The sequence below is a fragment of the Anoplopoma fimbria genome, chromosome 18, assembly GCF_027596085.1.
Source record: "Anoplopoma fimbria isolate UVic2021 breed Golden Eagle Sablefish chromosome 18, Afim_UVic_2022, whole genome shotgun sequence".
In the NCBI taxonomy this organism is placed as follows: domain Eukaryota; kingdom Metazoa; phylum Chordata; class Actinopteri; order Perciformes; family Anoplopomatidae; genus Anoplopoma; species Anoplopoma fimbria.
This window is the reverse complement of record NC_072466.1, coordinates 5217441-5244629: the sequence shown is the minus strand read 5'-3', so window position 1 is coordinate 5244629 and position 27189 is coordinate 5217441. Positions and strand designations below refer to the sequence as shown.

The 27189-nt window shown below is 40.9% G+C and overlaps 2 protein-coding genes across 2 annotated transcripts; both read left to right on the top strand.

The window, feature by feature from the left end:
* The first annotated feature begins 4357 nt into the window (after positions 1 to 4357).
* arf6a (ADP-ribosylation factor 6a) lies at positions 4358 to 7129 on the top strand. Its single transcript, XM_054618039.1, has 2 exons — positions 4358 to 4478; positions 4605 to 7129. Exon 2 carries the CDS (start codon positions 5335 to 5337, stop codon positions 5860 to 5862), a length of 528 nt encoding a protein of 175 aa, XP_054474014.1. The 5' UTR covers positions 4358 to 4478; positions 4605 to 5334; the 3' UTR covers positions 5863 to 7129.
* Positions 7130 to 17527: 10398 nt separating this feature from the next.
* LOC129107234 (E3 ubiquitin-protein ligase pellino homolog 2) lies at positions 17528 to 26973 on the top strand. The gene is given in 8 exon segments (XM_054618666.1): positions 17528 to 17807; positions 22662 to 22791; positions 23216 to 23317; positions 23834 to 24031; positions 24146 to 24331; positions 24437 to 24642; positions 24779 to 24858; positions 24861 to 26973. Coding segments are annotated over 8 exon segments (1284 nt in total). The 5' UTR covers positions 17528 to 17727; the 3' UTR covers positions 25163 to 26973.
* Positions 26974 to 27189: the final 216 nt, after the last annotated feature.

The following is a 27189-nucleotide window of genomic DNA, read 5'->3' as shown; positions in this document are numbered from 1 at the left end:
CAATAAGTGTATTCAACATAGGTATTCAAGAGAACTACTAGTCACCAGAAGTCATAAGTGCATCTCCTTTCTTAAACAAGCATCTAAAAGCATAAACCAGAGCAAAAGTACAGAAACAAACTAATACGAATACAATAAGTGCAACAAACTAATACGAATACAATAAGTGCTAAGCGGAAGGGTCAGGGTAGTACTTCTACCCTGAGCACTATAACCTTGTTTGCACTGAGGTTATAGTGCAAACAAGAGACATAGTAAAAGAAAAACAAGATTAAAAGAAACAAGTATTATAAATAAGCAATAAAAACAGTAAAGAATCCACAATAACTGAAATATTATACAGTACCAGTCAAAAGTTTGGACACACCTTCTCATTCAACTACTTTGAAGAATCTAAAATCTAAAACATATTCTGGTTTGTTGAGCATTTTATTTGTTTACCACATAATTCCATATGTGTTCCTTCATAGTTTGGATGGTTTCAATATTAATCTACAATGTAGAAAAAAAAAAAAAAAAATAAAGAAAAACCATTGAATGAGAAGGTGTGTCCAAACTTTTGACTGGTACTGTATATACAGACAGAAAACTATTATAACTATAATTGCACAGTGTATTTGTATTGCGAATATATATATATATATATATATATATATATATATATATATATATATATATATATATATATTTCCATATATTCCTTTATTGATCCCCATGGGGGAAATTCGGATGTTGCAGCAGCTCAACTACAGAGAAACAGATAATAAATAAAATAAAACATATTATACAATAAAAAATAAATAAATAAATAAATAAATAAATAAATAAATAAATAAATAAATAAATAAATAAAATAAAAATAAAAATAAAAATAAAAATGCTCCGTCCTGTTCTTTGGTGGAATGAGCCGATGACTGAATGAGCTGCCCAGCTGCCACAGTTCCTCATGGAGAGGGTGAGAGGGATTGTCCAGGATGGCTCTGAGTTTGGCCTTCATCCTCCTCTCACCCACTGACTCCAGACTGTCCAGCTCCAGACCCACCACAGAGCTGGCTTTCCTCACCAGCTTGTTGAGTTTGTTGGCATCTCCAGTCCTGATGCCACCACCCCAGCACACCACAGCAAAGAAGAGGGCGCTGGCTACCACAGACTGGTATCAGGCATTCGCCTTGAGCGGTTTACTGCACACAAGGCATTTTGATACTATTTGTGAGAATTACATGTCAATGGTTGAGAGGGAGTTGTAGACTGTGTGTGGCTCATTTATAAAGACTAGTCTACATAAACCTGCACAGGATGGTACGCTGAATTTAACATCTTCCACATTGTTATAATTACACTAAAATGAAATGATTACAACGTTTAGTTTTTACAGAGGTGATGGGAAGCACTTATTGTATTCGTATTAGTTTGTTTCTGCACTTATTGTATTCATATTAGTTTGTTTCTGCACTTATTGTATTCGTATTAGTTTGTTGCACTTATTGTATTCATATTAGTTTGTTTCTGCGCTTATTGTATTCGTATTAGTTTGTTTCTGTACTTTTGCTCTGGTTTATGCTCTTAGATGCTTGTTTAAGAAAGGAGATGCACTTATGACTTCTGGTGACTAGTAGTTCTCTTGAATACCTATGTTGAATACACTTATTGTAAGTCGCTTTGGATGAAAGCGTCTGCTAAATGACTGTAATGTAATGTAATGTAATGAAGCATATTTTCTCTACTCAAACCAACTGAATCTTCGAGATAAACTAATCTTTATAACTCAATTTGCAGGATTACAGCAGCAGAGTGGATAGTGCAGACAAACAAACACAAGAAATTAATTTAAAAACTAGATCAAAACAAGTATAATAAATATCCCACAGTAATACAAGTAAAAAAGCATAAGAAAAAACAACAAAAATAATATAATCAGACTGAACGGTTGTTACTATTGCACAGATCCTGATGCTCTACAACATAATTTATTTGTTCATGATGAAATAAAATCTAATTGATTGATTGATTTATTATTATTTATGGGTTATGTTATTGCTCCCATAGGCCTATTTTACCTCTGTGCAACATCAGTAAGGCTATGTATCTGTTAATTGTGTTTTGAGTCAGTTTTAATAAGCAGGTTTTGAAATAATAGGCTGCTTGCTGCAGTGTGTAAAGCTGTAGTTCCCCTCCCCTCCCTTCCCTTTCTCTCACAACCTCCACGTAATCATACAGGAACCGGTTTGAATGAATGATCAGACCCGGCTGTAAACCCCCTTTAGAGACCCAAAGAGTCCCTAAATCCTCACATCTGTTTCACATGTGCAGCTCTTAATATAAATATTGTGGCAGAAGCAATTATAGATGCGATTTAATTCATAATGAAAGCTCAAATGGCGTCACACTGGAGCTACTGGTGGACCAGTGCAGTTCAGCTGCTGTGAAACGCGCATGCGAAATGGCGTATGGTGCCTTTGAGTGCAGTCGTAAATCTTGAAATGTAAGTGCCCATCCTTGACTTGAGATGTTTACTGTGTGTAATGATTGTAAAATGATCATTTATAATGCATGGGTTTCATTCATGCATTTAAATGATGAGTTAATTGAAAAATATTGCAAATAAATAGTTATTTCAGATTCAGCTGTCATGTGTCAGTATTACTGCTGATGTTTGATTGCTTTTCATTTTTAGGTGGCACACTGTTTAAGACCCTAACAAACCAACTGTAGCTTAATGTTTGTTTATGCTGTGGTTTCATTTCTCACCTTGATGATGTAGAAGTGTACTCCAGGTTTTGTACTTAGTTACATCCCTGCTGGGTGTGGTCAAAGGTGCAACTGACTTGAAACTTTTAACCAGAAGGGGCAGTGCAACACTGCTTCAACATTCCTATTTAAACCACTACGACTGTGGCTTTGAATCTTATGTATAACATTTAAAATCAATGATTAAGAAACAAAAATATATTAAACTCAAAAACGTATCTACTTCACCAGGTTTTGATTTGGTTTGATTTGGTTTGATAAAAGTAACTAAATAACCCACAAAGTGTCATGAGAGTCCAATCAAAATATTACTAAATCCTGATTTTTGCACCGAACATGGCAACACATTTTCTTCTAAATAATATTTTTAAACTAGCGAGAAGATCATTGAAAAGTAAAGATATAAAGACACCTCAAATGTGAATTAACCAAGCCTTTTCTAACTCACTAGTATAGTGTGTTCATGTAGGATAGCATCACACAAACCAAGAAGCTGATTGAAAAAATAAGTTTTTAGGACCTTTAGGTTTTTTTTCTTTTTCTTTTTGGACACACCTTCTCATTCAACTACTTTGAAGAATGTAAAATATAAAACATATTCTGGTTTGTTGAGCATTTGTTTGTTTACCACATAGTTCCATATGTGTTCCTTCATAGTTTGGATGTCTTCAATATGAATCTACAATGTAGAAAAAAATAAAAATAAAGAAAAACCATTGAATGAGAAGGTATGTCATAACTTTTGACTGGTACTACATAAGTTTTTTATTTTTCTTTATTTGTCTTTTACTGACCAGCACCAACACTTCAAAACAATCATACAGGCATTACATTTGTATAGAACATACAGGAAATAAACAAAACAGAAAATAATAATATAGAAATAAGCCACTTAATTAATGTGATATGAATAGATTATTTTCTATTATAATATAGTCTACTATAATCACACTAATATTATGACAATAAAAAAGAATACAATGAATTATAGTTATATAGCATTTATTTCATTATCACTTGTTATGATGAATACATACAATACAATACACATTACACATTACATTACACTGTGCAATAATAGTTAAAAAAGTTAAAAATAGTTAAAATAGTTGTTGTTGTTTTTTCTCTGTCTGTAAATATAATATTTCAGTTATTGTTGTTTTTTCTACTGTTTTTTTTATTGCTTATTTATAATACTTGTTTTATTTTATTTTATTTTTTTTATTTTTTAGCTTGTCTTTCTTTACTACATCTACACTTTACTCTATGCTGCTGCTGCGGGACTAATAAAGGATTATCTTATTTTATCTTATCTTATTTCATTATCACTTAATGATTATTTCATTTTGTTTCTTTGTTCAGTTTTATCCTAACGATTGTTCTTAATGTTTTTTCTGGCTTGTCTGAACCTTGTTTTTAAAAAGGTGCTATATAAATAAAGTTATTATTATTATTATAGGAGCAGCTTATAATCCTGTTTCTTTTGTGTCTTGAGATGTCGGAGCTCATGAGGAGCCAGTGAACGCAGCAGCAGTGTGTGAGAGCAGCCTAGAGGAAGTCGCGGCTGATCTGGGTCCGCACCTTTTCCGGTAACACAGCACCGCCGCCGCCGCTGTGACTGAACGGCTGGAGAGAGACAGAGAGAGAGGGAGGGAGGACGAGAGAGAGAAAGAGAGGGGAAAGAGAGGGGAGAAACGGCCGGGGGACTGGGGGATGACTGCCGCATAGAGGTATGTATTCACCGCACTCTTTGCATGCTTTGTTTTATTCCCTTTAGAAATAACATTTTTCTCTTTCTCGGATCCAAAGTTGTCCTCTGTGCCTTCCTAACACCCCTCCCTTCTGTTGTGTCACAGGGGGTAGAGAAGAGAAAAAAGTCGGATGAATCAATGACCTTTTTGAATGCTCCTGCTCTGGATGTCCCGCTGCAGAAACGGATCTTATAATTGGGTGTTTTTTGTTTATTATAATAAGAAATAAACCACCGTGCTTTTGAAATCCATCGACAGGGATTGTGTGAGGGCAAGTGTGGACAGCCGGCAGCCAAGGAGGAAGTGGGAACCCCGGGCTTGGACAGGGCCTGATTTATATATATATATATATATTTATATATATATATATATAGTGGATATAGTTGTTTTTTTTGTACTTTGCATCAAATCCAGCTTGACTGAGAACAAACGGATTTTTCTTTTTTTTTTTTTTTTTTTTTTTTTTGCATGGTGAAGAAATGTGGATTTTGCAGGAAGTCTGGATGTAATATTTTCTTCCTACATAGGAGGGCAGTGGATCATGAAAATACATCCCCACCCAATTCTGCAAGGGCTACACGCACGCACGCACGCACACAGCTCAACATTGACTCCTCTCAGGTCAGATTATCACAGTCCAGATAGTTGTTATCCAACTGCACAAACTTGAATATTGACACTCGTTGTCAGCCCGTCACGTGGAGGGCTTTTTCACCACACACTGAAACTGTGACCCCTCAGTTGTATTGTAGTAAAAAAAAAACACAACTTTGCATTATCCCTCATAAGAGATTTATTTTTCTCTAGTTCAAAGTATTTATGCACAGCAAACAAGATGGGCAAAGTGATCTCAAAGATCTTTGGCAACAAGGAGATGAGAATATTGATGCTTGGACTTGATGCTGCGGGCAAAACCACCATCCTGTACAAGCTGAAGCTGGGACAGTCGGTCACCACCATCCCCACGGTGGGCTTCAACGTGGAGACCGTCACCTACAAGAACGTGAAGTTCAACGTGTGGGACGTCGGCGGGCAGGACAAGATCCGGCCCCTTTGGAGACATTACTACACGGGCACCCAGGGCCTGATTTTCGTGGTGGACTGCGCCGACAGGGACAGGATCGACGAGGCCAAGCAGGAGCTCCACCGGATCATCAACGACCGGGAGATGAGGGACGCCATCATCCTGATCTTCGCCAACAAACAGGACCTCCCGGACGCCATGAAGCCCCACGAGATCCAGGAGAAGCTGGGCCTGACCCGCATCAGAGATAGGAATTGGTACGTTCAGCCCTCGTGTGCGACGACGGGGGACGGACTATACGAGGGCCTCACCTGGCTGACCTCAAATTACAAATCTTAATGTTCCTCCCACTTCCACCAGCCTGGACACTTGGATGCAAAAACAAAAAAAAAAAAAGTAGCTGAGAATGAAAACACATGTTTGAAAAAAATGCAATCTGAAGCAATTAATACCACGACCTCTCTGCTGAGTGTATATCAAAGAGAGTAGCAATTATATTTTTGTTTAATTTTTCCTTTTTTGATAATGATGACTTCAACATAACCCCAGATTTCATTTAAACAAAAGACAATTTATTTTTTTGGCTGGCTTTTCTTTATTTTTTTGTAGTTTGCTTTGGTTCACATTCTGTATAATCAGTACTGTTTAAATATACAAAACGCCTACTTTTGAGCTCTTCTTTTGTTTTCCTCCTTTATTTTTGTATCATTTCTTTTTAAGGGGACTTTGGGACACACATTTATACGTTTTGCCCCAGCTTAGCTCTTATTCAGTATTTCTAATGACCCAGCTGCATATCCAAAGGATGGGGAAATTCCAGAAACCATTGCCTACATCAGCATATCACTTTCATGGCTAAAACGGCCGCTGTAATTTGAATGAATGTGTATTATTATGGATGTTTTAGGAAAAAAAGTTTCATAATTGATTGTATTGGGATGGTTGAGGAAATGTATTCGTACTGATTTCCTGTGTCGTGATCTCATCCTTCATGTCTACTGTGGCGGTTTTGTTCTGACAGACACTACGTGGACGCTGGATATTCACACACACACACACACACACACTGTGATATGGATATATATTTTTGTTGTTTCAGGGTCTGAATCTGTTACCACCAGTCTTATTATTGCCTCTTTCTGTTCCTCCCAGAGCTTCCATTACTGTTGAGTATTTGTAGTTTCAGCTGCCTTAAGAAGGGACCCGGGTTACAGGTGCCCTCTAAAAAAAAAATATGAAGACAGTTTCTGCGGCAGAAGGTTTTTCTCAACTGCTGAGTTTGCACTTTGGGAGAGGTGGGGTGGTTACCAACTAGCTGGCTGTGCACATTTAGATTTTTTCTGCGAGTGACTTTTGGACCTCAGCAAATGTTTACGAAACTCCCAACCCCCCCCCAACCATCTCAGACGCAGGTGCTTCAGTGACTGCAACACTGATCTTCTTTGTTTCTTTACCCATCGTCATCTTCCATTTAAGGTCCTGCAGACACACATCCAATCTCTGTTAATCGCTCATAGATAATGCTGTTTTATTTTTTTTTTGTTCTTTTTTTCATTTTTTGTTGCTATGCTGATGAAATAATAAAAAAGATATATCCAGATCAGAACGGAAGTAACGCCTTTTCAATAAGCATCTGCAACCGTTAGAAGGTTATTCAAAAGTAGCACTTCACTTCTGAAACAAAAAGTTGTGCTCGTAAAAAAAAGGGGAAGTGAGCGTTCAGGACTTTGAAATAAGGACCTGTTAGAACGGAGCGAGGTGAGCCTTTCGGCCTGTTTGCTTTCTGCACTTGCATGTGTGAGTCATTGGCTGTGAATAAATGATGAGAGCTCTAGTTTCAGAGTTCTGATTGTCAGGTAAAACCGCGCTTTGCCGGCGGTCTTAAAGTATCACTCTGTGGCGACGAGCGTGCCGGCTCCTCGGGTGGCTTTTGACATTTTCAAACAGAGGAAGCTAAATTAAAGAGGTAACGTGGAGTTGGTCCAGATCTTGAACCACGGGAAGGGTACAAGTCCACAAGCTTAAACGTTCAAATAGGGTAAAGAAGGACACGCAGTACTAATGGAAAACTAAAAAAATGTGTTCGACAAGGGTGCCGTTAAAATTTTAATGGAAATGACACATTTCAAGAAAGTTTCATAACGTCATTATGATAAAAATCTTACACTGTGGTGAAAGTTTGTTCATAAGAAGAGAAAATGTGGGTCGCTGAGAACTTGATGAGAGCAGTGTCTTACTTCGTGCTTGTGTAACTACTGAGGTTAAGGTGACAGCCTCTTGAAAAGGTCCCTGCCAGCCTGGCATTCTGCCCCGGGTACGTGAGTCGACATACGGGCAGATCAGAATGGAGATCAGGCCACAGTTTTCTTTGAAGCCATTCATGTTTAATTTGTTTTAACCTCCTGCTGATGTATCATTGCTTCGAGTTTCACGTGTCCCTGAGATGTCATAAGATGGAAGAAATAATCGCTGCGTGTCTAAGGTCAGCTTCCCCTCTATGTGAATCAGAAGAGGCGGATGTGAATTGTGGGTAGTGACATCACTGTGTAAGGTCAGGAAACGCTTGTTAGAAGAATATAGTTGTCATGGAAATTGGTGGTTAAGGATGATCATGCCTGTTGGTGAGCAGCAGACAAGGAAGTGCCAGGTCTAACTGTAAAGATAAACAGGTAAAGTACTATTATTTAGTGCAGGTTTGTGTCTATTTTTGCAGTAAGAAGCACAATAATCCCTCAAATATCCTGAAAATGTTACATTTTTAAAGGGGATTACACTTTCCCCCCCTAATATGTCACTAATGCAATGTTCAGGAGAGTCACAGTCCAGGAATGCTTGTTCTCCATCTCTGTATTTACCCTGTTTGCTCATGTGGTGTTTGTTCTGTCGCTGCTGACTTGAAGTTTGACCTGTCGCTGTGTTTGAATGCAGCACCGTGCATGTGACGTGTCCTGCATGAAGGACGGGGACGTGCCGTTGAACTGAGATAAACGCACAAATGCCAGAGCCCATTATCTCTACTGAAACTGCTCGCTTTCCAGGGGGGGGATAAAAAAAGCTGCACTTTCAAATAGCACTATTGTAACGATAAAACCACTTTATTTGAACAGTTGAGGGCAGTGCCTCTGCGGTGTCAAGTATGATCTTGTTTGCGTATGATTTTTACATGCCTGACTTCCATTGTGGATGTGGAAATTCAATAGTGAAATCTACAAAAACACCTTTTTCTTCTCTGGGGAGGGGAAAACCATGGGAAGGGAGAGCAGTTTTGAAACGGCTCCCGATGTTACGTCAGCGCAGACGCCGGTGAATCATGCCGCACTTGTCAGAGGCCTTTTGTGCAGCTGTCACTGCACTCGGCAGCAGTTGCACAGCACACACTGGCTGGTGTCAAATGCTGTTAGGCTCACCTGTGGCCTTCAGTTAAAAGGACAGGATTTAAGAGCTTGTAGTGTCACTCTGACTTAAACACGTGGAATCCATGAACTCAACAGCAGTTTCTGACTCAGAGGGTCGGCTGATTGCAGAGAAGTTGCAGACACTCATTCTGAAGTTCAATGATATATTTCTTTCAGTTCCTCCTCATCATCATTTGTCACATATGTGATTCACTTGTGTGTTGTTTCCAGTGAAAGCTCACAACGGAAGTGTTGGATTTGAATGAAAGCCTGAGCAGAACTGCATCACTTTCTGTGGTGTCCAGCTTCAGCCCTGAGCGCTGCCATTGTATGTTGCTGGGAAGGGGGACTATTGTACGCCTTTTGAAGGGAGCCGGTTTCAAACAATCACTTTTAAACAGAGTTCATTGGCAGTCCCTCTGTCATGTGTTTACTCAGGCGTTCTTCTTTGATTTTAATCTCACTTCAGCTCTTCATAGAGAAACACCCGGAAACTGTCACATGCAGACAACGTGCACTTCGACAGGAAGGAGTCAGCTGCTCGTGAATATATAACACACGCAAACTGACTAATGTACCTCCAAGGAAATATTTACCCATCTGCCCCGATGTGATGCATCTTATTCTTGCTTAATGCAGTACAAGCACAGATTGTGTTTTTGTGAACTACAGCCACACCTACTCTAACTGTCAGATAGTGAGATTTACAGTCATTGTTTCTCTCACACAGTCGCTGTCTGTCTCTGCCCACAGTTGTTTCCATTGAGCTGGGGAATTTAGAGATGGTACCACTTTACATTGTATAGGCTCAGTCATGTTTGTACAAATTTGTATATGAAGGGATAGTTGGATTGGCTGTGTATATAAGTACAGAATTGGTGCAATATAAGGTTTTTTTTAAAACATTGCAATCTATGGACCATTTACATTGAAGCTTAGCTGTATGTTAACTACAGTCACGTTCTTTTGCAGTTCTGAATGCAGAGAACTTCCCATTATAATTACTATTGAATTATTTAGGATTAAAGGAATAGTTTATCATTTTTGTAAATACTCTTATCAGCTTCCTGATAAACTGCGATATTTCATTTTCCCACTTTGGTTGTAACACGTTAATGTTGTATATTATATTATTGTATATTTCATCATTATATATACAGAGATGTTAATCAGGGAGTTTTAGAGGTGTTGATCCAGGTTGGCTGATTTTGTTACCTTTGGACAGAGCTAGGCTAGCTGCCCCCCCCCCTGTTTCCAGTTCTTTATGCTAAGCTAACAGGTAGCTGGATGTAGCTTCATATCATAGACATTAAAGTGGTTGAAGCTTCTCATCTAACTTTATTGCCATAAAAGGAAAAGTGCATTTCTAAAATTGTTGAACTTTTCCTTTAAACAAGATTAATTAGAGAAAACTATCATAATCTGAATCTTTGGGAGCTTTGGGTGTATCAGTAACTGTTAGCATTAACATAATCCGTTATGGAAATAGCATGTAAATGACACAAAGAGTGTGGCCATGACACGTGTATCTCAAATTGGAATCTCATAAGAAAAGCTGCCAAGCATTCGATTCATCATTGGATTGCTATTGCTTTCAATACTTTTCAAAAAACTCTGTCTTTTCATTAAATGATATCCCTCACAGGCATTTCCTGTCTAACAACAACAACCACTATTGACACACACACAGACACACACAAAGGCACTTTAGGACCGGGTGGATGGGCCGGAGCCACAGCTCAGAAGGCCTCAGTGTCTCGGTCGTCATGGAGCCCATTTAAACAGCGTCGTAAAAGCAGCGTGCAGAGTGACATTCAGCTCCCAGGCGGTTGTAAGCTCCTCAGAATCTGTCACACAGTGCGTTTCCCTCCGCCTTGGACAATGTGCTAATAATTACAGGGAGCCCGAGGCCTGTGTTTGCATTTGGCGTATAAGTTGTGCAGAGTGACGGATGTGTGCAGCAGTAATGATTCAGTCTCACAGATGTAATTAATGGAGGCTCTGCATTGAAAGTATTGTTTTTTTTTTTCTTTTGAAAGAAGAGCAGGTGGAGGGACTTTATGTTTGCATAAAACGGTGAAACAAAAATATTGTCAGGCCTGGCGTACAGAGTTTTACATTGTTTTGGTGAAGTTTGGCTCAAAGTGTATTTACTTTGATTGGGTGCTTTTGTGGGCAAAAATGTGTGTGAACAATGCATACAGATCATGAACAGGAAGTTGGCACTAAAATAAGAATCTGACTTCAGCAGATAAAAACCACATGACATGCACTGCTGTGAAAAAGTTTGGACTCATCTGTTATATTGATATTTTTCTTCTTTCCTTCAATAATGATTTTTAAAAGAGACAAGAAGAGTATAGTTCAGACACCAAATGTATTATTTACATTTGAAATAGTTGTATCCCCAAAAGAAGAAGAATTCAATTATTAAAACTTTAGTCGATGTACCCAGGGGAGAATACTGTTTATTATGAATCATTTCCCCTCCAAATTACATTTTAAATTTTAACTTGTTTTCCAGTCCAGAAAAGCATGAGTGCCCCTTGATAATAATGACCCACAACAGTTCATTTTGGGCTTTAAATATTTTGGGTAGCCTTCTTTTCTTTGGGCCCTCTGCAGTGTACTCCATAGTTGATTGAAGAGGTTTAAACTGTGATTTATCAGTCCTTATTATATTCAGCTGATATTCCAATAGTGCTAACTCTACACCTACCTACTATTTATATTGTGACGTTAAAGGCTATATTATGAAACAGGAACCTTCCTTTTTAAATCTGCATATATTTTGATGCTAAGCTTCCAGTTTCTTTTAGCAATGACTGGTGATTTCTTCTATTGTAGTTCAACTGTGGCTCAGAGGGATCTTTATCTCTTTATGTCCTTTCAATTGTCTTGTTGAACCATTTTACAGTGTTTTGTTCTCCATGTTTAAAACGTTTTATGAACCCTTCATACAAAATCTCATCTATTTGTAAAGAGGACTTCCTACAACATAAAAGCAGGGCAGGGTTATTAACAGGAAGCGACACGACTTTCGAATTAGAGAAAGGCTCTTCAACATAGATAAAGACTGATGAGTAAATTTTGAGTTGTGCTTTCATTCACGACAGGAAGTGACATATGCTGCAACCTTCCTGTGTAACGCATGGCACACCACAGCAACAGATGGACACATTGAGATAACTAAATAAAGAAGAGATTAACAGGATATCAGAGAGAAGTACAGACGTGTCTGCTTAGGTCTGAATTAAGAATATGCAGGGTTAAAGTAAATTACGTGTCTGTTAAACAGCTCTGTTATTACCTGGAGTGAGGAAACAGAGAGATAAAAAACTCTTCTGACTGTTTTTATTACGAGTTTGGCCAAGAAGAGTGGAATGAGCATAATGTTTTTATCTCAGTAAATTCCCTTTTGGTTACTTTATCTTGATCTGTGAATCAACAAGTGTCATTGCGCCTCTACACATTCTTTGCAAGCTGCAGTAATAAAATCTGTTGAACCCAGGTCAAAGGCTGCCCTTCACACATTGTGTAATTATTAATAGGTCTGCCGTGGAATATTGTCAGACTGAACAGGGAGCCAATTACTCTAAATGTCGCTCTCTCTTTCTCTCTCTCCGGTTCCTGTTGACAACCTCCCACTTACATGAACACAGAAATAGAGTCACCAACACAACTTTCATCCCTAAATAACACACAACACGGAACAAATCCAAAAATAACCCCCGGCCGCACATAGCCTCCACGCCAGCCCTTATTAACAACCCATCTGAGGAGCCATCTGCTTCTCGTGTAAGGGCGCTCACACCGGCAGCTGTGTGTGCAGCCTATGTGCTCGGGTCATGTACATGTACGGCAGGTTGTTGGCAGGTGCTCCGCGGTGCTCAATGATTTGTGAAGGGACTCAGCGTGCTGAAAGCAATCAGAGAGGAACGTCTCAACTCGCTAGTCAGTGTTTAAACCTGAGTTGCGGTTGTCCTACTACGAGAAGGCCAGTTTCATATCCCACGCTGGGACAATGTTTCCTCTTTCTCTGAAGATGACAGTTTGTAAGTGTTGGATTAAGCCGTTATGATAGTTCCAACTTGCAAGTGATGAGTTTATTCAGTTATTTTTGGGTTACTGTTAGGGTTAGGGTTGAAACATAATCAATGATTCTTTCAAATTCACATATATAAGTGTACTGCCTAACCAATTGACCACAACGGTTAATCTTTCACATATCTAACTGTGAAGTGGCTCAAAAGTTGTTGCTACGGGGGCCAATGAATGATGTCATTATCTGCTGCTTCTCGCATGATCTCACATGATCTTTCCTCTTCTATCTAACAACATCATGATGTGCAATCAAAGTGTCTGAAAATCAGCACATAATTCAATACTCTCAAAGTAAAAACTGCATTGTTTAAACGTAAACTGCATATACGTTACAAGACTATGTATGACGGTTCTGCCAAAGCTATTATGTACAGTGTATACAATCGTTTTATAATGCCATTCATTTTCAGTGTTTTGCAACAAACCTGCTTGTGTATGCAATTAGTCTTCCCTGTGGGGAGCCACGCCGAGCCCGTTGTGTCCTAGAATGGGAATGTGCTGAGCCATCTGCAGTATCATGCCTGCTCTATGTAGGCGTCTGCTGTCTTCTTAAGTAGAGCCACCATGGTGTCTCTCACACACACAGACAAACACACACACCCAGCAGACATATGTGCACCCGTGCATCACAGGTAGGACACTGCCTTTTTTGTTACATGTGGGGCCCCATGCACTTGCACAAGCACACAACATATAAGAGATCATAGCATGATTTTTTTCTTTGCATTATGTTTTTTAATAGTTTGATATTTGTGAGTCTTAGGTTCTGCTTCACTAGTCCATCTGAGCTGCAACTACAAACACGGGAGATGGGGTTGCTAAATGACAGACATACCTTTTCTTTGTTTGCGCTTGTCTCTATGGCAACATTGACAAAGCCTCAGCAGCAGATGGCTGTGGCACATCTAAGCTGTCTAAGTGGACTGCCTTGAATGCCATCCTTTACTTATCTTACTTCAAATGTCTGTTTCCATCTTTTTAAGCAGCGTCATCTAAATCCAGATAGAGGAAGTCTGTCCAGAGGCGTTTTCTTTTTTACGTCACGGAATCACAGGCGTTCTGGGTATAAATCATGGAAAACATCCAGACGTCACTTTCATCATGATCTCTGTCTGATGGTGTATGTGAAACATGCTTCTAAGCCACAATACAAAAGCATTAGCTACAACATGTAGTTATGGGCATATAACTTGTTTAAGAAGAGAGTTTTCTAAAGGTCTGTTTTTCATAAATTTTCCCGTGATGTGTGTCAGTATTTTGTTGTTATTAGTGTACGCATGGCTCTATTTATAGAAGTTCCACTGTCATGAGGAACCTTTGAGAGTAGAGGTTCTCCAGAAAAGATCCTTATTTGTGTACATTCTGCATGAGCATGCACTTATAAATGATCAGTGGCTACCGCTTCTACTGTGTTTTGCTTGATTTGAAATGCAGCCTGCCGTAAGCTGCATAATGATAGCAGAAGTAATGCATTCCACATGTTCACAATTAGGCATACAGTCTGATCTGTGATTTGTTCACCAAATATGGTTTATAGAGGACTTGAGTGAAGCAAAATTGGTTGTTCGCTACTACACAGTGAGGTACAAAGAGGACCACACATCCAATGTGGCTGTTTGGATCCCTTATATTCATGCCGGTGACATAAATGTCAAAGGAAGCTGCCATAAAAGGAGTTTATAAATTGCAATGTACTGCTGACTTACTGAGGTGAACTACTGTACACAAGTTTTTTTTTTTATGTCGGTAGTATTGTGTATTTTGTGACTATAAATACTATGCTAGAGTAGCAAGACGTGCAAGCCGGCCGAGATCTCACGCTGTGATCAACTAATTTGTCTGGCTGATGAGGCCATCACAGAACAAAGTGGCTGTCAATCAAAACTGCCATGTCCAATTAATGTTTTGTATTAACTACATCTGCCTCTCTTTATCACTTTATTTGCGAGAGGATCTGGATGACAGAGCCGATGACATCATGGACAGCCAGTCACTATATAAACAGCTTCCTTGCCTATTTATGGCAGTGAGGTGAGTAAGAAAGACAGTTTGTGAACAAAACGTCAAATCTGTAATTACAAACACCTTCCCTGCTTAGTATCCTTTAGCAGGTTGAGGAATCCATCCCCCTGTTTTATGAGGTGTGTGAGAAGCTAAAAGAGAAATCCTCTTCTCTTCTAAATATATAGTGTATATGATTAATTCAGGGCATTCTTTACATTGTAAATTCCTGGTTGGACTGAGTAAATAATCCACTCAGTGCATACTGGATCCTTGCCCATCTGGTTGATTATCATGGGCCATAAACAATGCAAATCAAGGGGAGCAGCAAAGATTCCTCTTGAATGATGGAGGCCAAGTATTTTTTAAGATTAATGCTTAAATTCAGCCAAACATGGACAGGGAGAAAGAAAAGAGAGAGCAGAGGAGAGAGACAGAGAACATGGGAAGGGAGAGAAAGGAGGGTGTGACCTTAATCCCAGAGTGGGAAAGAAACTCACACACACACACACACACACACACACACACACACACACACACACACACACACACACACACACACACACACACACACACACACACACACACATCTGGTCCATCCAGTTTTCAGATGAAAAGTATGTGAGAGGTTAACCGTCTGATACACACACACACACACACACACACACACACACACACACACACACACACACACACACACACACACACACACACACACACACAGTGAAACTAGCGCACTATACCCCTATGAGGTGAGTCAGCACTCCGGTTGGTTGATTAGTTACTCTGTTGGCTGTCATTCATAGATTAAAGGGTGTGGTTGTTTGGTTTGGTTTATGCTGAGGATCATTCATGAGTCATGAATCACCCGTTACAGTGTCACTAACAGTCTCTCTCTGTAGTTGCAGCAATGTGTGAGAGAGGGCTCGATCATTTCCATTTTTGAATCTGATATCATATCACTCAGGTAATGTCTGTGAATTTGCACAGACAAATGTTTCATGGACATCCAACATACCCGATAGCAAGGGGCCGACATCTGGCCCCCGCGCTGCAGAGTCACTCATGATACAGCGTGGCGCCTCTGTGCTTTACCCTGCATGCAAGCCACGACATGTTACTCCACCCTGCCAAGATCAACAAGTAGGCTACTAACTGTTCCAGTTGAAGGCGGCCGCGCCACTTTGAAGGCCGAACAGATTCTGTTACTGACACCCCAGCTCTGTGTGTTCCGTCTCATCAAATAACAATGAACAGCAAACCAGGTTGTTGGAGGAAAATGTGTGTCAGCTATGTGACAGGGCATGCTCTTCAAGAAGTACTGCCCTGAGCCTTCCACTTAGCACTTATTGTATTCGTATTAGTCTGTTGCACTTATTGTATTCATATTAGTTTGTTGCACTTATTGTATTCATATTAGTTTGTTGCACTTATTGTATTCGTATTAGTTTGTTGCACTTATTGTATTCATATTAGTTTGTTGCACTTATTGTATTCGTATTAGTTTGTTTCTGTACTTTTGCTCTGGTTTATGCTCTTAGATGCTTGTTTAAGAAAGGAGATGCACTTATGACTTCTGGTGACTAGTAGTTCTCTTGAATACCTATGTTGAATACACTTATTGTAAGTCGCTTTGGATGAAAGCGTCTGCTAAATGACTGTAATGTAATGTAATGCTGTATCTGAACCATGTATAGGCCTCAGTCCCATTCATTCATATGAATCTAAACATCTGAATACAAAAGCGTTACCATAATAATAAAAAAAAACAGTGGTTGTAAATGGTTAAGTGTGGTAGACAGGTAGACATACAAATTAACTAAAATAGTTACAGTTGACTAACTTCACAGACAAGAAAGTTGTACTTTGCAACTGAGGTGCACTGCCCTCATGTGGTTACAGTATTATAAGTAATTAGACACTACACTCTTCTGTGAGAGAGGGAGAGAGGGAGGGAGAAATGGAAGTGTGGGAGCCAGCCGGCCTATATCTGTCTCCCCACTCCCACATGAAATGCAGATAAGAAGGTATCTTGTCTGGGGCTCATGGTGACCCACATCCCACAGCTACACCCCTCCACCCTCCACCCTCTCATTACATCAGACTCCATAATGACCCACACAAACAGAGCTATATGATTCCCACAGATGGCACCAAATGGCCTGCTATTTAACTTAAAAAAAAATTAAAAAAAAATGAGCCAGTGTGACCCGGATGTACGTGGGCACTTCCTCTGGATTTCGAAATGCCTCATTTTATTCTGACAGTGGGAGCCACGGACGCGTCCATTCCTCCTTCCACAGGGGGGGTGTGCACTTAAGTGTATTTATGAATTAAATGACTAATCACCTTTTTTATTTCTCCCTAATACATAATACTACATTATTAGACTTTGAAGCATTATAATAATAATATAATTCAACTATTTTCGAGCTGTATTTGGAAACAGTCACCCCTACAGAATATAATAATGGTACGGTCCACTCCCCTTGTTGTACCCAGTGCTGGCGAGCAGATATGTTGCAGACTCTGGCATTGAAAAGCCCCGAAAAGATGCACCTTCACCGGATAGAAACAACCAAACAAGCACTGAGAAGTCTGGAGAAACTTTGCAAAACTGTGCATAAACTTTGGTAAGACTGCAACCTTCCCCCAAAACCCCTTCCCTGCAGGACGAGTTTTTTTTTTCTTCCTTCTTCTCCTGATGAATTCACCGAAAAAAGACGGAGATGATGATGTGCCCGTTAAAGACCCGGTGAAATACGGAGAACTGGTCATTTTGGGGTAAGTTTGTTCATGCATGTTTATTATCCACACATAGACTGCACGTCTGTGTTGTTTTTGCACGTTTCTGATGGTGCATTTGAGTGTTAAGGGTGCAGAAATGTAGCACAGGCTACTACGGATGTAGCCGCTTTTTTTTTTTTTTTTTTTTCATCAATGGTTGTAGTAGGGGGGGGGGGGTGGATTGTGCAGGCTGAAAATCCCAATGATGTCATACTATGCAGGATTGTGCTAAAAGTAGGACTGGTGATGATATCATTGTCTGGGAGAAGAAGAAGAAAAAAAAATGCATGAATCTTGCTTTTGTTATTTAGTCATAAAGTCTGTTTTTATTACTAATAAATTAATAAATTTAAAAAAGGTTGCAGCCAGATGACCACCTTTGCCATGAAAAGGAGGAAGAGGAGGAGGAAAAAAAAAAACCTCACCAGTAGGCAGGATGTGCTGATGACAGACACCAGCTTCCACAGCATTTCCACACTGTGCAGGGGTCTGCAGGGAGCACACATGCCACAACACACACACATATACATATACACACACACACACACACATATGCATATACACACATATACATATACAGAGTCATATCCAGGCCTCCCTCCTGCCCCGCAGAGCTTCCTGTGTATGCCAAAGATAACTGACCTAATGGCCTATCTCTTCCCCTCCGGCTCAACATGGAGTGAGGAGGCTGTGGCCCGCCTGCATCAGAATACTGATTAGTCGTCCTCCTCGTCATCTGGCTGTTTGAACAGAGCGGTCCTTTTAACATCCTCCAGAACAGATTAAGGAATTGATCGCTTAATGCACATTATGAGGGGTTTTTTTTTCCCCGGGCATGCAACTGCAAACACAGTCGAGCTCTGCTGTGGGAAACCACGACACTTAATGTTCCTCATTGAGGTTTTTTTTTAAAGAAAAGCATTTGTGTTAGCCCACTTTATAAATGTAGCGATTGAGGTTTGGTTTGATCTTGTTCTGCCAGAGTGATGGCCACAAGCTGGGTATCATCTCTGTGGTTGTAAACAAGGCCTGAGTGTTATGGGAAAATATATTACTAATAGAGCCGTTATGACTGTTAGTATGTTTAAAAAAAAAAGTCACATTCTCATCACAGTGGTAGACGATACACTTTTGATTATTACATAAGTGATCCCCTGTACAGATCAGTTGGATGTGTTATGGGTTCAGACCCATGACCTGTTTGTTTATCCCCAAAACAAACAGCAGGTAACTTTGACAGCAGTCAGAACAGGCTGTTCTTTCTTCTGCTTCCTGTCACATATCATATTTTCCTGGCCTGCTTTGTGCAAATGTGTGGTTTGACTTTGCATCTGTGGGGCTTGATGATCACATGCCCCTGTGTGGTCGATGGCTGCTCCACTGCAGGCCTTGTGATCTTTGCAGTGGCTGCCTGCCATCGCTCATTACCTTAGTTAGCCTGGACACCATGTACGGCGCTTCGCCCTGTCCAGCGGCCCGGCAAAGATCCACTCGCTCATAACCGACTCCCATCACTATGTGAACACGCCTCCTGTTCTCTGCATTAATCTCCCCCCACCCCCCCCTGCACACCTTTTTATCTCACCCACGACCCCTCTTAACGGCCGTCTCTGTCGCATTCCTCCGTCTCTCGCCCAGTCCCTTTTCCTTTCCCAGCCTCCGAGTGTTTTGCTGAGTGCTGACTTTCAGAGAGGCAGGCCCCCTTGGTGGCTCGCCCTCAACTAAAATAAACTCCGTGTCGAGGAGGCAGAAGGAGTGAATATTTCATATTGTGCATTATGATGTGCGCACATGCGTGATGCGGGGCCAGAACTGCCCAGGCAGATCTCGTGGAGCGTCTCTTCCTCTGGCCTTTACTCTCAACCTTCTTGTCTCTCAGCACCCTGCCCTTCATTTCGCTTTCATTTTCTGACTCCACTACTCATGATGGCTTCAGACTTATGTTTCTGTCTCAGTTTCTGTCAAAAAAGATGGCTACCTTTTCTCTTTCTATAAGCTGATTTTCTTTCCTGTGCCCTTTTAATCCTTGGTCCCATTTCATATACCTTCTGCCTCCTTTAAACCAGACCCCCTGAGAGGCCTGTCCTCATGTGTCTTCTTTTCCTGACCCAGACCTTCTCTCGTCAGCCGGGGTCCAGTTTAAACTGTCCGGCAGGCTCATACAGGGAGCAAGTAGCACTGTCTTCTGTGATTATCAAAAGGAAATCTGGCCTGTTTGAGGGTTTTTCAAGCTAAAACACCCGATCTTTTTACCAACATACCGCTGACTGCCTGCTCTGATCTGCCCTTATGGTTGTTCCCCACAGAAAATGTAATTTTCTCATGTGATTCAGGGAAGTGTAGCTCATTAAAAATGCATAATGTCAACAAACTTCCCTTAGACACACACATATTTAACCACCAAAAAAGAAATTAAATTCAAACTGCCATCCATCCATGAAATATGAAAAAGGATATTAAGGTAATATAAGAGAAGCAATTATAGGCAAATGTGTTTTAATCCACTGTGATTTTCACTTTGCTACAACTCTCTAACTTATTTCCCGGCCAACTGTTCAGATTATGTCTTATCTGGTATTTGAATTGTAAACACATAACCTTTTTTTTCCAAGTTCTGTCTGGGGGAAATTCCAAACCAACAAAAGATAACAAATGGCATTCAGAGCTCCAAAATCAAGTTTTGAATACATATTAAATGTGTTATATCGGATATTCAGAGCATTAATATAGCAGCAAACAGCTATGTTAAGATATGGTGGAGTGACGTCTACCTGAGCAGAGAGTTAAGTCTCTCTCCCTCTGTGTGTGCTGTAATCAGAGCTACTTCTTGCTTTGTTGACATAGCTATTTGGCTGCACATGCTTTTAGTGCATGTTCGTACATGTGAGTGTGGCCCACTCTGCATTGCTCTCATATAGAGGTTACAGCTAATAACGCCGTCCCGACCGACAGCGTTGTTGTGGAAACGTAGCACCCGAGCTCTGGTTCCCCAAACACTTTTAGATTTGTAAGATCCGTTATCTGGAGGCAGCCGGATAAAGCTGTTGCCATGTTGAGAGCTGTTGAAAGGCAAAATGCTCCGATCTCATAAACAGCACATTATGAAGGACAGATGGGAGAGAAAAGAAAAGATTTGGTAACAAATGTCAACTGCTGTTTGTGAAGTTGCTACATCTTGGCAATGGCCATGTATTGTTCTTCTCCATAAATGTATTTATTACCTCTATTTTTGGGGTGATCTAAAATATTTAGCTTGCTCCTAAGACACACAATGATGCCAGTGTGACAGGTGACTTTATGTCTTTGTGTATGGGGAAAATGTTATTCTACACTCAAAATGAACTCGCGCATAAGTTATAATTTATAAAAAAAGACTGTTTTAAATAGTTACATTTATTTATTTTCAGAATAGAGCTACAACTACCTTTCCGTATTGATTTAGTTGCCAGTTATTTGTGCAATTAATTGATTAACCATTTCTGTAAATGTCAGAAAAAGTTCACAAATAAAAATGTTTGATTAATAGTCCAAACCCAAAGATATATCATATATCATAAAAGACAAAAAAAATGGCCAAAAATGACTTACGACTTAAGAATAGTTGACAATTAATCTTCTGCTGATGGACTAATTGACTGGTTGTTTCAGCTGTAGTTCAGATTAATAATTTTGCTGCTATTTTGTTTTAGTAGGCCTGCAGCGAAGGATTATTTTCATCATTAATTAATCAGATACTCTGTCATATCACAAATTGTCACCATGGCCAAAGTGATGTCTTCAAACTGTTGAAGTAGTCTGACCAACTGCAAAAAAAAAAATAAAGAAATCCAGGGACAAGCAGATGTTTGGTATTTCCATTTTATGCATTAACAAGCATCAACTTTCCAAAAGAATTGTCATTGATTCATTTTCTTGTAAGCGACTGTTTGATGAATCAATTGTCGCTTCAGCTTTTTTGTACTAAACACTGTCAAAGCCCACGCTGTGAGGCCACCGTGAGACGGATCAGAACAGAGCCCTCTGATCTGATCAAGTCTGAAGGCCAGCAAAGACGTCTATTGTCCCTCAAAGTCCTCTTGCCCGCTGGTTATCCTCGGAATAGTTTTTAATAAGGACCATGCTCTGCTGATTAGTGAAAAGAGTAAAACCAGCATATTACCGTCTATGTGAACTCAAACTGTGGAAATGATGTTCCACTCCGCCTCAGAAAAAATGTAGGGCAAAGTCAGTATTTTAGTCAGCACAGGCACCAGAAAGGTTTTAACATCATGCATAATTAATTTTCATCAAAATATAAAATGTGACATAAAGGGTTTGATATTTAATTATAAAACTGTCAAGGTTTAAAATAGTTATGACTGCTCTCATAGGAATAATCTGAATTTTCATGTCTTATGTGTTAATGAATGCAAACCATATTGATGACAATGATTCTGTCCTGCTGTAAATGCTTTTAATTGTAAAAAAAAAAAAAAAAAAAAAGATTAGATGAAGAACGAGCATCAAGTACAAGCTGAGTGATTGAGATCAAGTGGTAGTTCACCGGTGGCCCATGTGTGCTGCTTTTCAAAATAATCTATAAAAACGTCGCCATAAAGATGCACAAAATCATTGGAGCTTGAACTCTAATCGCAGTTATTTCTTCAGACATCTTGGCACATTCAGTGGCCTTTTTATTTATAGCTTTAGTTTCTCCAGAAGTAATGACGGATCATAAATACAGTATGCAAACAGGATACCGTAACTGTGTTTTTCCCATCATGTTGTCTCTTAATCTAGATATATTTACATCTAGATTAGCTGAATATGATGTGCCTGTGTCCGTGCTCACATTTTGGTCTGTTTCTCCAGGTACAATGGCTCTCTTCCAAGCGGAGACCGCGGCCGCAGAAAGAGCCGCTTCGCTCTGTACCGAAGGGCCAAGGCCAACGGGGTCAAACCCAGCGCCGTGCACATCCTCAACACACCGCAGGACAGCAAGGTACGTGAGCGTGTGCAGGTCTGTGTACTGTTTAATCTTTGTGGAACAGTGGTTTCCTTCCTGTGACTCCTTTAAAAATGAGCTGCAGGAAGAATGACTAAGCATGACGACTGCCGTATGTGGGCTGTCTATCCTATATATGTGTGTGTGTGTCCGCCTACATACAGATGCATATTGTATGATTGTCACATGCTGATGAAGTATAACAAGAGTAAAGATCTTTTCTCACAGTTATTGTCACATGCTGCCGTCACATGTTACGTTAAAATATGCAACTTTTTCCCCACAGTTTCCAATGGAGGTACATCTTGATGTTTATTTTGAGCAACAATGTGATTCAGTCTGATGTTTGTTCTGTCAAGAAAAATCAAAGACTTTTCTAGAACAGTGGATCAACTGTGCTCGTTTCCCGTTGTTGTTGCAGGCCGTCCACAGCAGGGGGCAGCACAGCATCTCCTTCACGCTGTCTCGCAACCAGACGGTGGTGGTGGAGTACTGCCATGACAACAGCACAGACATGTTCCAGGTAACCCACCAAGGAAATCAAATAAAAACAGGGTCAACAGCGGCTCGTTTTTTACAAGACGAATAATCCCAGATTTGCGATCACGTGCAAGCTTCTCCCAAAAATACGCTGTTATGTAATGCCCTCAAAGGAACTTCCACAGTAGGGTGATTATTTTGGTTCTGTTGTGACCATTAAGTCTTAAGGGTAAAGTCTATTTTCATACACAAACTTCTGGTCTTATAATAGCATCACCTATTTATTTAACTTCCTGCAAATAATGACGCATCTTTCACCCATGGTGATAAAAGCCACAATCATTGGGGAAACTCCAAAAAACCCACATTAAGCTAGTGTGAATCTAAAACTATTAATAATAGTGTATTTATATATATATATATATATATATATATATATATATATATATATAATACTACACCAATACTAATACCATTTTAAAAGGCATTTGTTTTGATGCAATGTATCCAGGAATATCAACGACTCACACTGAACGCTTCTCTGTGCTCTACCCTGCAGATCGGACGCTCCACAGAGAGTCCCATTGACTTTGTGGTGACGGACACCTCCGGAGGGGGGAAGGAGGGGGAGGACCCCTCCATCGCTCCCAGCACCATCTCACGTTTTGCCTGCCGAGTGGTGTGTGAACGCAACCCACCTTACACTGCCCGGATCTACGCCGCCGGCTTCGACTCCTCCAAAAATATCTTCTTAGGGGTGAGTAGACGGATGAGCCAAGTAACAGAGGTTTCTGATAAAATAAGTATAGTTCTGGTGTCTGTATTGATGTCATTTGAAATATTTATAAAGCTTATGCGTTGTTCATCACAGGAGAAGGCAACCAAATGGAAAAACCCTGATGGGCACATGGATGGTCTGACCACCAACGGGGTGCTGGTGATGCACCCGGAGGGGTCCCCAGAGGACCCCAAACAAGGTCTGTGGAGGGAGATCTCCGTCTGCGGGGACGTCTACGCCCTGCGTGACACACGCTCTGGACCCAGCCGGGGCAAACTGGTGAGTCACCAGTGTCCACAGTGCTAACCCCATCGAGTTTGTGTGTTTTTTAATCTTTTTTGTTTTGATTGTAAGTATTTTGTCTATCTGTGTCGACCTGTTCAGGCGGAGGGTGAGAGCAGTGCGCTACGTGACGGTTCCCTGGTGGACCTGTGCGGTGCCACCCTGCTGTGGCGTACCGGCGAGGGGCTCATGCGCGCTCCCACCCTGCGTCACCTGGAAGCACTTCGCCAGGAGCTCAACGCGTCCCGGCCCCAGTGTCCCGTTGGCCTCAGCACACTGGCCTTCCCCAGCCTGCCACGCAGCCACAGGTGGGAGTATGTTTCAAAAATACTAATTCTTTTTTCTATTAAGATGTTCATCTCGTTTCATATCCAGTAGCCTGCCTATAAAGACGTTTAAAAAAACAGAAAATGAAATACTGATGCCGTTGATGTGTCACCGCAGCCTTGAAGAGCGTCAGCCTTGGGTCTACCTCACCTGCGGCCATGTCCACGGACGCCACGACTGGGGCCAGAGGTCCGAGGAGTGGCGGAGCCGCGAGAGGGCGAGGGCTCGACCACCCGCCGAGAATGTCCCCTGTGCCGGAGCGTGGGTCCCTACGTGCCCCTGTGGCTGGGCTGTGAGCCGGCTGTGTACGTGGACGCCGGAGCTCCCACTCACGCTTTTGTGCCGTGCGGCCACGTCTGCTCAGAGAGGACAGCCAGGTACTGGGCTGAGACCCCGCTCCCCCACGGGACGCACGCCTTCAGACCGGTCTGCCCCTTCTGCTCCGCCGCCCTCAGCACCCCCGGGTGGACGCGGCTCATCTTCCAGGGCCCCATCGACTAGACGCTACCCCCGGCAACCACTATCACACCAACAGCAGGAGGCCTGAGCTTCATTCGTGTTGCAGTCGTCGGTCAGTGTTCAGGTTATGATTAGGAGTGCTTGTTATTTTCACGTTATAACAGCGGGCATGCTCCACACATTCTGAGCGAACAACAAACACTGTCCAACGTTGTAACTGGATGTAGCCCAAAGCTGAATCCCCGCCCTCGTTTATCCCTCAGTGCTTGTTGATTGGTATAAAATCTGGAGAATAGGTGGGGAAAAGCATGACAATACTGTCACGTAGACGATATTTACTCTTAATAGTCCTCTGTCAGAAGAGATTCTGCTGTTTTTCATTCCAACAAAACACTAGCTGATCTCACCGATGACTTTCAGCAAAGAGAGGGTCCTCCCAGGTAGAATAATACACATTCAGGAGCTTAACCGATGCTGCTCGACCCTTTTTTTAAAAAAAAAACAGTTATTTTCACTCCATCATCGAATGACAAACCGATCTTAACACTTTTTATTTGTCCGTCTCAGAAGCCATGTCTGAAAATGACACGTAGCTTTTTGCACAAACTAAAGGAATGGCCTTTTTTAACTCAGTTCATCTGCAGCGTGTTACTCGTCTGCAGCGCCCGTGTGTCCTTAACTCGGTGTAACGCCGCCTCTTGCACTTCTCGGCCTGATATCCGACCACCTTTTTTAATTTCTTAACACATGTCACTGTAATTGTTGTGAAATGCTGCCGCTCATCAAACGATAATAACCCATCTGGTCTCAGCTTATGCAAAAACCACCTTCACCTTTCTCACCTAGTCTCTTTTCTAGATTTGCACCCTGACTTCACCGTCTTCCTTCCTTCAATGACCGGCTGATTTATATTCATAGCTGTGATCTCAGCAGGCGGTATTAACTACTTATGGTGAATGAGTGGGGAGTTTCAAGGTGAGATCAGAGGCCTGTGCTTCTACACTGCATTTACAAGTTTCCATTGAATCTCTAGTATTTTCTTTACATGAGTATGAGACGTTTACATCATTTGTCGTATAAGGTTGGAATGAAAACCTGCAGACTCTTTGATTTATCTCTGAAGCACTAGAGGGAACACTACACGCTGTCTCAAATAGTTCACCTCTAAAGGCAAAATCTTATCCTGATTATCAAGCAAGATGGAAGATAAGCACGGGCTGGGAATAAAAAAAACTGGGTAAAATCCACTTCATAACTCTCTGCAGCAATAATAGCAGTCACATAGATAAGCTAGATGTTGTGCTACGTTTAGCCAAGTGGTCGGCGGTCGCCTTGAACACGGCTGAAATGGTTTCCAGGTTAAGGGCTCAACCAGAGGCGTGTTCAACATCATGATTTGTTTAATTTCTAAATTAAGAGTGTGTGTGTGTGTGTGTGTGTGTGTGTGTGTGTGTGTGTGTGTGTGTGTGTGTGTGTGTGTGTGTGTGTGTGTGTGTGTGTGTGTGTGTGTGTGTGTGTGTGTGTGTGTGTGTGTGTGTGTGTGTGTGTGTGTGTGAGATGTAACCAAAGCACTAGCATTTAAAGATGAGCAACTGAGTCTTGATTTAACACCTGACGTTTATTTAAATACTCATTTTAAACGCATTAATAGCCTAAACATGCTGAGAGAAATTAGCATGTTTACGCCGACATAGAACACAGCAGCTGTCATTAAAGAACACATTGCATCGTTACTGTTATTTTGAACACACTTCTGGTTACTGAATTATGCTAAACAGGGTCCGTGTTAGTAAGGTGGAGTGTCAAATAAGGTTTGACCTTGCATAACCTCAAAAGATAACCTTTTTTTTTTTTTTTTTTGGGTTTTGTTTCAAAGATAACTATTTTGTTAGGAAAATGGGGAGGGATTTATTTAGGGGGGAAGCGGGAGGAATTCTTTTAGATGTTCAGTGTTTAAAAAAAAAGCGAACTATTTTTCTAACTGATGATTGGTTTTAGTTAACTATTGTTACTCAGTGTAAGCAAGTTCTGTATGTTTCTGAATTATTCTCGTGTGGTAGATCTAGGAG